The sequence below is a fragment of the Stegastes partitus genome, unplaced genomic scaffold (assembly GCF_000690725.1).
Source record: "Stegastes partitus isolate 25-593 unplaced genomic scaffold, Stegastes_partitus-1.0.2 Scaffold1202, whole genome shotgun sequence".
Taxonomy (NCBI): Eukaryota; Metazoa; Chordata; class Actinopteri; family Pomacentridae; genus Stegastes; species Stegastes partitus.
The window spans coordinates 56,219-70,142 of NW_007578933.1; the positions used below are offsets into that span (position 1 = coordinate 56,219).

A 13,924-nucleotide genomic window follows, 5' to 3' on the forward strand; every position below is an offset into this window, starting at 1 on the left:
AACGGAAGCTGAACAAACTTGGCAGGAATGAAGCTAACACAAGCATTTAATACTGTTAGAATTTCTATTATTTGTTTAATTACTATTCCAAAAGAAAATTCACAGGCAGAGGTACCTTTGCAGTCACCAGGCTGTTCTTAATACTGTATATGATAATTATTCTGCTTTTACAAAAACATCTAACTTTCTGTGTGTTCCAGGGCTGAGGCCTACGCCGAGAAGAGTGAGTTCAACCTCCTGTTCTCATTGTTTCTGTCTTTAATAGTTTAAAATATTAAGCAAATGGATAATATTAACAATGGTTTGTTTCAGACCGTGGCAAGGTGGTGGGAGGACTGCCAGATGTGGTTACCATTATGGAAAAGAAGGTAGGAGTGTGTGAGTGAGCCACTGTGTAATTTCCGTCTGAGCACACAGCATGTGTACACGTTTCTCTAATAAGTCCTCCTTTGCATTCCACAGACCCTGAGTTTAACATGTACAGTGTGTGGAGACCCCAAACCGCAGGTGTCATGGCTGAAGAATGGAGCAGAAGTTGAACCTGATGATCAGGTAATTACCTCTTACAGCGGCTATGACAGGGATCAGAATGTATTTCACAACTTGTTTTTAACTTGTCACTGAAGCACATAATTAAATTGTGTATGTGAGTCATGTGCACCGCATCGGTTCGTGTTCAGCTCTTCAAACAGGGCCTTGTTTTTTTTTTTTTGTTTCTATTCCTACCTGTCAGATACGACTTCTGCCTCTGACTCTGAGGTTTATTTTCTTTAGAAAGCCACCTCCTCTTTCCCTTCTCATGATTAATTATCTTTTTAATGCATTATAGTTGCAACAGATTGTTTCTATTAACATGACTATGGAATCTCCAAGTGTGAGTCGACTCATCAGTGTCGTGTTGTGTCATGCTATGCTGCGGCTTTGCGTCAATACTGCTCATGCTCTGTGGATTAATTAAGATAGCACCACAAAGAGTAACACATATACCATCAAAATGCATTGTACAACCCTGACTACAATACCAGTCGAATGTCATGGGAGATAGTCTTGACAGAATTAGAAAATTTGCCTTAAATTTACATGTAGGCTAATATAAAGTTAGAATTTCAGGAGATAATTAGTAATATTTACATTGACAAAATACACAAAATCCCAAATGATGCGCTTCAATCTCCTGTTGGAGCTCGACTGGACTGCTGGGAGTCCCCATGGAGCTAAAGCTCTTCATATATTTACCACAGAGGTGACCAAGATGAAAGGAAACAAAAGACCCGTTTTTGGGGGGGGAGTCTCGGTGAGGTCAGTATTAGCAGCACACTCCTCGAACAGCAATGGAACAAATCTACCTCTCGTAACTCATTGACCTACTTGCCAAGCGGTATAAGTCTACAGTCTGTCCCTTGTCAGTAGAGGCTCTTTCAACAGCATCAGGATCCTGCGGCTCCTACCGGCTTTGAAGATTTAAGTTTGAGAAACCCCGGTCCAGGAGGAATTTCTGTTCAAGTTTGCCCTCTTCTTTATTCATTCCCTCACCTGCTAATAATCTGTCTAAAACAAGAACTGAGGTCCTTGGTGGTGTGTTTTCCAAACCTCTGGAGTGCCTCTCCTGTACCTAGTTACCGCAGAGGCTGCCGAGGATATGAAGATAACAGAAAAACAAACATACAGATTCTGATAATATTGCCGGCATGAGCGCGGAGGTGAACTGGAGCGGATGATGAAAAAAACAGACCTTAATGCTTTTGTGTATTTTGTCACTGAATATGAGCTTTTGTTTTTGTGCGCTCTGCTTACTATTGTTGTCACCAAAACAACTATAATTACCAGATAATGTTTTGGGTTTTTTTATTTTTTTTACACAGCAGCTTCCTTTCATCAGTCCAACAAAAGAGAAACAAGCAACCCACAGATTAACCTACATTGCTCTAATAAATGAATGCAATTATCCAAGACCAAATAACGTGTTAATTAGAAAATGGCCATCATTTTTTAGGATTTTTAGGCTAGCGGAGCTTTTAATTTCTCACAATTAAAGGCAAGTGTTTCTCTTAATACGAATGTAATTAGCCCGCTACAAGTGCCACTCTATAAAAATGTATGAATGTCTAGACCTTAGCAATGAGTGGGCAGGTATGAGAGAGTGGGAATTAAAATACTGTACTCTTGTCTGCACCACTCACATGGTTTTAATCAGAATACAAGTGCTGCACGTGGTCACAGGTGACTGAAGATCGAAGATAGAAGTGTGCTTTGAAGGCTTTCGGCGCCGATAGTTTTGTTTTGGTGGTCTCAAGACGAATGGATGGGACGTGTTTTATTGCCATTTAATTTCATCATATTTGGAGTGAGCTAAAAGAGAACAGACTATAGACTGGAATGCATCATTAGTCCTCGTGTCCACGCGGCAGCGCTTCTAAACGAAGGTAGTAATCAAAGCTGCTACTCCGAATAAGAGATAAATCAAGTCAAACTTTCAGGCGTTTCAAATGATAAATCATGCTAAACTCCATAGGCTGCCCTTTTTCTTTCTTTCTTTATTTTAACCTTTCATTTACTTTTTTTTTTTTTCCAGTATGTGGTCTCCCTGGACCAGGGCAAGTTTGCCAGCCTGACGATCAAAGGTGTTACCATGGAGGATTCTGGGAGATATACAATGATTGTCCAGAACAAATACGGAGGGGAGTCTGTGGATATAGTGGTGAGTGCCGACGCTTTGTAGCACAAATTACTGGATTTACTCGGAGCCGTGAAATTTTTCTGACCATCTGTGGCAAAAAATCTTTTCAACGGTGCCTAACAGTGAGATATTTTTATGTGATGACAGCAGCCTAAAGCTGCTCCGGCTTCGGGCTGCAGAAGCTTTTGACCTTGTGACTTCAGCCTGACCCTAATTTGACAGTGTTAATATAAAAGATAAAACATTCAACATCCTGACCCAGAATATTTTGTCGGGAAGACTCGGGATGGTTTGTTGCAGTACCGTACAATGTTTGCATGGACGTTATGACCCTCTGAGACTCTTCCCTGCTTTCTGCCTGTATGGGAAATGTTTCTAAAATATTAACATGATGTCCTTGTCTCTGTCTTCCTCTCTCCAGGTCAGTGTGTATCGCCATGGGGAGAAAATTCCTGAGGCAAAACCAACTCTGACCCCTAAAACAATCATCCCTCCTAAACTCCCCATTGAGATCCCCCAGCCTAAGACCCAGGCTGCTCCCGCCCCCGCCCCCTCTGCTCCCAGCCCCGCACCTCCGAAGGCAGCTCCAGGAAGAGGGGTGAAAAGTCCCACTCCCACCCGGAGGAAGTAAAAAAAACATGACAGTCATAAATGAGGAGGAAACTTATTCATGCACTGGTGGACGGGAAGACCACATCTAGCTTAGAAGCTTTCATTTGTGTTCTCTATCTGGTATGACATGTAGCTAACGCACTTGGCATTAAATTGAAGCGTCAAGGAAATGCTGATAGCTAAAATAATTCTTGGAATTGTGACAGAGAGCGAAAATCTTATTGTATGAAGAAAAAAATTAAAATGGAACACAACTAAATAAAAAAAAAAAAGCTCATATCTTAATAATACAAAATCAAAAATTAACGAAACTTGGAAAAAAAAAAGGCTGAAATTTCAATAAAATGTGCTGGAAAAAGAATGAAACGTGTTTTAAATTCACACTGGAAGTCTGCGGTTACACACAAACAGAGGGTCGTGATAAAACATACATCACACGGAGGATGTTGTCGGTCGCCATCGCGGACGCATCTGCTCAGAATGCTTCAGCCTCTCAACGCCGGTCTGAAAACATGTTCCCCGACATCGCATGAAAACTTGATATGTTAGGAACACCGGCTTTGATATGCCCTCATCAGTATCCTGCTGAACACCACCAACATCACCACCTCTTGGAAGACGGGGCCAAGCCAATTCACATCATGGCTCAGCGGAGAGCGCGCCGCCTGTACGATTCTGCACATGATCAGTGGCTTGGCTCAGCCTCACCATCATTTACACATTCACTAGTTTTTGGAAGAGCTCTCTCCTGCAATACTGATGCACAAAATAACTCGCTGCATCTAACACAAAACTGTTCGTGCTTTGCTGCTTTTTTAAAAAATATTCCTCACAAAGACGCGCACACAGGTACAGAGAGAAATAGGTCGGACTGTACGAAGCAGTCATCGCACTGCCCCGTCTTCAACACTGTCAAGTGATGGCTGCAAATATATAACACCATCCTCCTTAACATCACCATGGTGAGATGCTGAACATGCTGGAGATCAGCTGGCAGTGAATCACCACTAAGTGAACCAGAGCTGTGAAGCAGGACTGTCATACCAACATCGCTGTCATGAGCAAATTCTACTTAATATTTCCTCTGAGTCTTAGCAGAAGATATTGTTTTTGGAGGGGAAAGAAAAAAAAATCTATATGCATTCTCCCTTGCAGCCAAATATGAATTATGCACAGTCCTTCCGGTCATCAGCTAACAGCAGGAATACACATGCTATAAGTAGTCAGGTTTAAAGTCTTGTGCAGGAAGTAGTGATGGCAGAGCTGATGAAAAGATGGCTGATGAGATTTGTGGTTCATTAAAGCTGATGAGAGGAGAAGAGCAGACGGAGAAGAGAAAGAGAGAGAGAGAGAGAGAGAGCGGAGGGGTAAAGTCATTGTTTCTGTGTTTGCTGTTGCTAATAAAAGAAAGAGATTACACTTTGCCGAGCCTGTTTATTCATTCTGTCAGAGGGAAAGAGACCGAGAACAAGAAGACGGGTTGTGAGAGTGTGAGAACTGGAGTAATGGAGAGCCTGAGAGAGAGAGAGAGAAAGTGAGACTGTGAGGTTCGTAGTGTTTTTGTGTTACTTTTGCTGCTGATGCTCTGGCGGCATGAAACGAGACCTGTCATGCTTGTTAACAACTTGCGAATGAGTTGAGCGACTGAATGAGAAGGAGAGGGAAGTAGTAAAAGGAGACGACTGTTTGGAGTCTGTTACTGCTGCTGTTGTGGGGTTTTTTTTGGTGGACATGAAGACAAATTTCATCATGTGTGTGTGTGTGTAAGTGTGAAAGGAAGCAGACTGAGACAAAGCTTGTGTCAGAGATGAACGCAGATAATTCGGCGTGTTGTGGCAAAAAGAAGAAGAAGAAGAAGGAAGAAAAAAAAAGGGATTTCTGAAGTGCGACAGGAACAGAACGAGACTTGTGCGCATCAGAGAGAGAGAGCGGGAGGGAGGCAAAGAGCGACACAGATCTGAATCATTTTGATGTTTTGCTGATCATCTGCTGTGAGATCATTTTCCTGACTTTTTAATTAATTTTCACATTTTTAATCAACATAATTACCGAGAATCCAAATGTTGCCATGACGACCAACTTTTAATTTCAATAAACTTGGAAAATGACTCGTCTCTGCGAAACGCGCAGACTCGCGGACACGCAAACAGATGCATACAGGCGGACACGCATAAACACACACACACACACATGCATACACACACACACACATATAGATGGCTGCTATCTAAATGGAATAGCTAGCCAGTACTGATAGCATGAAATTGTGTTTCCAAATATAACACCGTGTCATTGGAGTGTGTGAGTGTGAGTCTGAGTGTGTGTGTGTGTGTGTGTGTGTTGAGAAACCAGACTATAGAATATATGTTCCTCTGCAGTCGACCACATGGGGGCACAATGGGAACACGCACATTCGCTCAGACACTCTTACTCACTTTTAGACGCACGCACGCACACTCGCACACACACACACACACACACACATGGATAGACAGGCCTGTCCTAATTAAAGCAGCGCTGTTCAAACAATGAGATAAACTAGAAGCAGAGACATTTTGTGGGTGTGCACTGACACACAGCCACATTTTAAAATACCACTATTACACACGCACAAACAGACACGCACGCTTTCTTTTTCTAAATCTGCAATTTGCATTGTGGGGCAAAAAAAAAAGATGATGATGATATTGATTACTGCTGATTTTTGCCTAAAAGAGAGAGGAGGAGAGAAGTGAAGGCTACGAGGAACAAGGGAAAGAGAGGAGAAACAATGCTATGCTGCAAAGTTGTGCAGACTTTTCAGCCCAGATGATCGTTTCTTGATTTTACCGTGAGCAAGAAGGACAGCGATAGGAAAAAGGGGGGAGGGAAGGTTAGAGTAATGTGGAGAGGAGGATAAAGAAAGTTGAGAAGGAGAGCTGGGAGGGGCATAACAAGGGAGGAGAAGATGACAAAAGAGGGAGGAGAGGAGAGGAGAGCAGGGAACAAGCAGGGCAGGAGGAGAAGAAAAAAAAAAATGAATAAGATGGACTGATTAAACCAAAGGGCTTGAAAATTCGACCGGAATTCTGAAATCGCATTGCATCAGAGAGCCATTGTTGGATATCATTGCTTTTGTCTCGTCCTCACAACATCCTCACAGCAGACAACAGCGGGTGTCACGCTTTGCTTTAACGGGACACAAACCTGATCCCGTGTCAGCACCTCCGGTCTCGCAGGAGCTCTCGGACCAATCAAAAAAAAAAAAAAAAGTCTCCGTAAATGTTGGGTGATGAGGATAAAACTTGACGTAATCGAGAAACACGTCTGCTTACTGATCAGAGAGCGAATGTGTAAAACCAAGATAATCCTGGCTGACCAACGGTCCCGTCTAACCTCTGGCTGGGATTTCACCTCAGACTGGTGGCAGATCTAGAGGAAATCAACCCGGTAATCCTCCACTGTGCCCCCCAGCTCTGCAACATTTGTTCTGTGCATTGCAAATCAAAGCAACAGAGATGATATAACCTTCGCTGATAACAAATACAGCAAAGAACAAGGACAGAGGTGGAGAGAGTGACACAGACAAATGAGGACTGAAAGGAAGGAAATAGGAGGAAGACGAGGCAATGTAAACATAGGAACCGAGAGGGGAGAGATCAAAGTATAGCAGCTGAGATTTCCTTTACTGCATTGCTTTACTGCTCTTTGGCTATCTGGACTATCAACGTAGTCCCATAAGATGTAAGCAGATTAAGTTCTTTCATAGTGAGCATATTAATCCAATTAATAGTCTTTTCTTCAGGCATGTTATTTGACAGAAACTTGTGTTCCGTCGCATGCTCAAAAACACACGCTGAATTTGAAGGCTGGATTTGCATCAAGTGAGACATGAGTCATCTCAACAAGGAGGCAAGTTTAATGTTTCACATCTGGTATATTTCCAGTTGTATTAGGTGATGCTTTGGGAAAGTAAACACGCTTCCTTCTCTGCAGGGGGAGGTTAGGTGGCTACCCTCGAGCTCGTAGTGACTCAGTGTCTGGCTGTTGGAGGCGTCAGCGGGGCGGACGCCTGACAACACGGGGACTTAAACCCTGGATCTCCGGTCCAAGGACAGCAAAAAAAAAAACCTACTTGCCATTCCACACTGTAGTCATAATGCCACCCTGCTGCTCCTGTGGGCCCTTGCACACATTAACTCCAGAGGCATTGTTTGTGTCAACACCGCAATAAATCAACTTGCGGGGTGAAGGAACCACGAGGGTGTGTTTTTGCTCTCGGAAGGGTCATACTGGAAGGGATAATATAGGGGCTCATTATTTTACAGGAACACACAAACAACATGCGAGCTCCAGCCTCCATGTTCATATTTCTTGTGGAGGTTCTGCCATAAAACCTGTTTTCGGTGACTAATCGAGTTGTTTATGGCGAAACGTCTATCTCTCTGTACGTGAAATTTAAATAAAATGACTCTGAGACTGCTCAAGCCCACCCTTCCCTCTTTTTCTTGGGATTTTGGAATATTTCCCCCGTGGAGCGCACCTGACCAGCACCTGGACTACAGCTGTTTCTGAACATTAGTTGGTCCCCGCTGTCCTCTCACAGCACAGACATGAAAGATAGTTTGATTCAAGTCTCTAAATTGCTCACATTTGTGAATGTGACTCATGATCTGTCTGCGCCAGTGTCACCCTGACCTCAACAGAAATAGGGTAGAAAAAAAGTGGGCAGTGGAAAAATGAATTGCCATTTGCGAAACTTTGCGAAAAAAAAGAAATGGCTTCGGGGCAGTTTGAATGCAATCCGCGAGAACGGGAGACAATAAGAATGATGTGTGATTTTTAAAATCAGCTGCTTATTCCTGGAAAGCTTTTTTTTTAAAAGAAGTAACACTCTCATCTGACAGCATTGTTCTCCTCGCACAGCTGAATTACTAACAAAAATGAGCTCAGCATTACCATACTCTCCTCAGTCTGCCAGTCTCCCCGCCTGCCTCTATCTTCCTTTAACTCCTATCGCTCTACTCTCTATTCCTTTCCCGTTTCTTCTTCTGTGCCTTCTCTCTTCCCGTCTCTCCTCCCTCACTCTTTTCACTCCTTCTCCAATCACTGTGAAATTGCAAGGCGGCTGGTTGGGGACTTTTCTGACAGAGAAATTTGGCTCAGATCAGAATCACTTGTGAGCATTCCTGCATTCCTTTCCCAAATTAAATGATTTTGCAGCTTCATAGTCACACCCACCCAGACAGACTCACACTGACACTTTTCAAGTCTCCTGCCATTCTTTCTTTTTTTTTTTGCACATCCTCACTCTTTCATTTAACTCTTTCTTTCTCCGTCACACACACACAAACATTCGAACACAAAACGTTATTCACGGCTAAAAACGGTGTTGCTGGCGAGGTGCCAATGAGCTCGTGCAGCGGCTTCAGTGAAATTTGTTGTGAGGAGAGCGATAGAAGAGGAAGAGAATGCAGCTGGAAGAAGACACGGAGATGCGAGGGCAGATAGATGGGGTGACATTTCAGCAAAGTCGATCATTTAAACATGAATAATATATTTACACCGATGCGTGTTGTGCACAGTCGAACAACATTGTACCTGATTTCCTCCCGAAAACCGCAGGCGGATGAATTCTGAGCTGCTCGGAAACAACGCGGTCCCTGATGCATGTCAACATGTCGAAGTCACGCAGACAAAGGACGCTGTCGAGTCTGCTGGCAACTTTCATTTTTTTCTCGATGTGTGTGGGGGGGCCAGCTGTCTCACTCAGATTACTATGTGAAGGCAGTACAACAGGTTTGCTTCACCTGCCTTTTCCATACATCAGATGTTCCTCTCGACTTTTTTTTTTTTTTTTGCGTTGAACTGCCGAACAGGTGTTTGCACCTCCCCGGGCTAAGGGGGCAGATTCAGAGGAAGAAGCTATATTATAATCAGCCACTTCAGATTCAACTTATCACAATGCCTCGGAAACCATTAAAGCCACCAGCTGCAAGCGACACAGCTAAGAGCCACGAGCTGCCGGTCCTGTTTTTCTGCCCCATTTTTAAAACAATGTATTATTCTTTGATACTACCAGATGTAACCGTACGTCTGTTTGTCCTGAGCTGCTCGGTAGGCGACAATCAGCGCAGTAGGACATTTCTTCGGGCCTTGTCAGCTTAACAATTACTGTCGGAAGCCGAGCAGATGCTGTCCCACTTTTATTAGACGTTGTGTTTCTTAAAACATGTAAGGCCATTACAAAATACATCATATTCCTGATCTGCTCAGTGGTTAATTTTAGCATACCTAGATCTACTGGGTAAAGGTTAGGGACATTCTTGTTTGTAGTGTCAAAGTAAGACACCTTATACTCCTAACTATCCATCAAGATGTCCTCTCTCAAAGGTTCTGGGCTCATTAACAACATCACACAACTTCCTCCATCGTTCGTCACAGACAAAAGACATTTCTTCAGTATTTATGCGCCGCCACAATACAAGAATGTAAATGCAAGTCTTTGTCGTTTGCCAACACGACTAAAGTTGTCATGCTTGTTGGAGAAAATGCCCTTAGCCAAGCATTGTGTTTTTAGTTATTGTGAAATAAAATGAGGTGATTTGGAAATTTCATTCCAAAGGTGCAAAGGTTTGAAGCACTTTAGCTGTTTCTATTATGCCATACCATGAAGGTATTCACTTACGCCACAAGCAGAACAAGAAATCCTGCAAAACGGCCACAGAACACGGATCTCAACACCATCGCCTGAGTCAGGACTACATCGCATCACAATACAAGAAACATAAGACACGGAGAGAGCCTAAAGAACTGTGGCGACTTGTCCATGTTAGTCAGAACAACCTACCAGCCAACATCCTTAAAAATGATATGGAAGTGTAGTTAGGAGAGCTGGAGCTGTTTTAAAGCCACAACTAATGCTGGTTTGACTTTGTTTTCTTCTGCACTTAGCGTGAAAGTGTTGTTTATTGAGTAGCAATGATGTGAAGATGATGCAAAAATTCTCCGCTGATACCATCCTGTTGGTTCATAAAAATTTATTGGAACAAGTACAATACCTCAGAAGTCTGTGAGAGGATTCGAAGCTAAAAAGGATCACCCTCCAGACCAACCTTAACCAATGGTTTATAAAGGAGAGTTGTTTACATGAACGATGGACATACGTGTTCTGTCCTAATGAGAGTCACATGCTCTAGATCAGGGGTTCTCAACTGGTCTCAACCTGGGACCCACATTTTCCCATGGTCATTAAGTCACGACCCAATTTTTTTTAGAATTCAATATTCAGTCTAGTTTCCTGTGCAACATACATTTCAAAGCATATAACCATGCAGAGTAACTGGACCATGACAACTGCATGTACAAAACTGCACAAAATAAAAAAGCATTATTCGGAGATCAAAATTGATATCCTGATTCCAGCACAGCGAACGAATAGTTGGCTATTCGGGTCCAGCCCTAGTATGAAAATTAACATTTTCAATACTCCGGGTCATATTTGCGCTTTGCCATCTTGCATCCCAACATCAACACAAACTTGAAATGAACATCAAACAAACTATGGTTACCGTGCCTGTCAAAATAAAAGTTTTTTCAAAATAAAAAAAGAGTCCAACCTGAGATACACATTATATATTATTTAAATTTGACCAGCTGTCCGCGACCCGCCCAGAACAGGTCCACAACCCACTTTTGGGTCGTGACCCACCAGTTGAGAACCCCTGCTCTACATAATGTGGGTACCCTCCTGATAGATTTTATCCTGAATACTCTACTCATACATCTGAAAGGCCCAGACATAGCCTTTTGACCTGGGGACTCCAATCATAAACGATGATGGGAAACATCAGATACCACAAAAGTTGAACGGCATTACGTTTGCGAGCATTCTCACTTTACAGCAGAACCTGAAACATTTAAGCAGTTCCACAACTTAAATGTTGAAGCAAACACATCCATCCATCCATTATCTATTCACCACTTAATCCTCACTAGGGTCGTAGGGGGCTGGAGTCTATCCCAGCCGACTCAGGGTGAAGGCAGGGGACACCCTGGACAGGTAACCAGTCTATCACAGGGCTACACTTAGAGACAGACAACCAAGCACACTCACNTGTTTTTAGTTATTGTGAAATAAAATGAGGTGATTTGGAAATTTCATTCCAAAGGTGCAAAGGTTTGAAGCACTTTAGCTGTTTCTATTATGCCACACCATGAAGGTATTCACTAAAGCCACAAGAAGAACAAGAAATCCTGCAAAACGACCACAGAACCCTGATCTCAACATCATCGCCTGAGTCAGGACTACATCGCATCACAATACAAGAAACATAAGACATGGAGAGAGCCTAAAGAACTGTGGCAACTTGTCCATGTTAGTAAGAACAACCTACCAGCCAACATCCTTAAAAATTATATAGTTAGGAGAGCTGGAGCTGTTTGACTTTGTTTTCTTCCGCACTTAGCGTGAAAGGGTTGTTTATTGAGTAGCAATGATGTGAAGATGATGCAAAAATTCTCTGCTGATACCGACTTGTTGGTTTATAAAAATTTATTGGAACACGTACAATATCTCAGACGTCTGTGAGAGGATTCGAAGCTAAAAAGAATCATCCTCCAGACCAACCTTAACCACTGGCTTATATAGGAGAGTTGTTTACATGAGTGATGGACATACGTGTTCTGTCCTAATGAGAGTCACATGCTCTAGATCAGGGGTTCTCAACTGGTCTCACCCTGGGACCCACATTTTCCCATGGTCATTAAGTCACGACCCAATTTTTTTTTAGAATTCAATATTCAGTATAGTTTCCTGTGCAACATACATTTCAGAGCATATAACCATGCAGAGTAACTGGACCATGACAACTGCATGTACAAAACTGCACAAAATAAAAAAGTATTATTCGGATTATCCTGATTCCAGCACAGCGAACGAATAGTTGGCTATTCGGGTCCAGCCCGAGTATGAAAATCCACATTTTAAATACTCCGGGTCATATTTGCGCTTTGCCATCTTGCATCCCAACATCAACACAAACTTGAAATGAACATCAAACAAACTATGGTTACCATGCCTGTCAAAATAAAAGTTTCTTCAAAATAAAAAAAGAGTCCAACCTGAGACGCACATTATATGTTATTTAAATTTGACCAGCTGTCCGCGACCCACCCAGAACAGGTCTGCAACCCACTTTTGGGTCGTGACCCACCAGTTGAGAACCCATGCTCTACATAATGTGGGTACCCTCCTGATAGATTTTTTCCTGAATACTCTACTTATACATCTGAAAGGCCCAGAAATAGCCTTTTGACCTGGGGACTCCAATCATAAACGATGATGGGAAACATCAGATACCACAAAAGTTAAACTTCGTTACGTTTGAGAGCATTCTCACTTTACAGCAGAATCGAAAACATTTAAGCAGTTCCACAACTTAAATGTTGAAGCAAACACATCCATCCATCCATCCATTATCTATACACCGCTTAATCCTCATTAGGGTCGCGGGGGGGCTGGAGTCTATCCCAGCCGCCTTAGGGCGAAGGCAGGGGACACCCTGGAAAAGGTCACCAGTCTATCACAGGGCTACACTTAGAGACAGACAACCAAGCACACTCACATTCACACCTACGGACAATTTCGAATCAACAATTAACCTCAACATGTTTCTGGACTGTGGGAGGAAGCCGGAGAACCCAGAGAGAACCCACGCTGCACGGGGAGAACATGCAAACTCCACGCAGAAAGATTCCGGTGCCCCAACCGGGACGCGAACTGGCAACCTTCTTGCTGTGAGGCAACAGTGCTAACCAACTGCGCCACCTTGCAGAAGCAAACACATACTACATGTAAATAAATATATATATGAATTACATCAAAATTATACATTCTACATAAATATGTGATTTTGTTGACTGAAAGCTGAATGTCACAGCGACCTCCTGGTTTATTAAGGACACTATGTGAGGACAAAAGTCCCTCATGGCAAATTCAGCCTTTGGTAATGGAAAGTGAGCTTCTTGAGCCCAGCGAAGAGCTGTTACTGCTGTGTGAAAGTGTGTTTTAATATGCATGGATGGATATGAGAGTACAGTGACTTGTGACCTTACAATCAGAGGAGAGGACTTCTACCCACGAGGTCACCAGGATCAAATTCACCAGTGGCAGTCTAATGACGGAGACTCAAGACTGCGACGCGCCGGTGGAGACTGCATGCATTATACTGCGCGTCTACCGAGGTGTACGCCATTCCTGCTGCCTCCGAGTGTACTACGTATTCTGAAACACACGTGAAACTGCAAGCTGAAGGTTTTTTTTCTTTTTTTGAAAGCTATTGTTTTCAGGCTGCCTCATGGACAATGTCATTCTGTCTCTTTTTTTATTTCCTCTCTTTAATCTTGCACCTCTCTGAATCCATACAAAAAAAAAAAACAAGGAATGACTTAAAAGTTACAACATTTGAGATAAAAGCCTTCAGGTTGTCTCTACTCTCTCTGATCTGCTTTTCTCTCATCACTATTTTAAATAGAATTATTTACTTTGAACATTTTCACCTGTTGCAGCGCAGCTCTTCTTCACATTTTCTGCGTCTAACGTCTTCGCAGCTATTTTCGGTTTGCCCACGTCCACCTGTGCAGAAACGGGTCGGG

At 42.9% G+C, this 13,924-nt stretch overlaps 1 protein-coding gene across 1 annotated transcript in view; it reads left to right on the forward strand.

Annotated features, from left to right (window-relative positions):
* The window catches only part of myom2b (myomesin 2b), a 32,667-nt gene extending 27,955 nt beyond the window's left edge, over window positions 1-4,712 (forward strand). The window contains exons 35-39 of the mRNA XM_008297238.1: window positions 201-223; window positions 313-368; window positions 463-552; window positions 2,573-2,698; window positions 3,099-4,712. Coding sequence (XP_008295460.1) covers window positions 201-223; window positions 313-368; window positions 463-552; window positions 2,573-2,698; window positions 3,099-3,308 — 505 coding nt within the window. The 3' untranslated portion in view covers window positions 3,309-4,712. The remainder of the gene's footprint in view (window positions 1-200; window positions 224-312; window positions 369-462; window positions 553-2,572; window positions 2,699-3,098) is intronic.
* The last annotated feature ends 9,212 nt before the right edge of the window (window positions 4,713-13,924 follow it).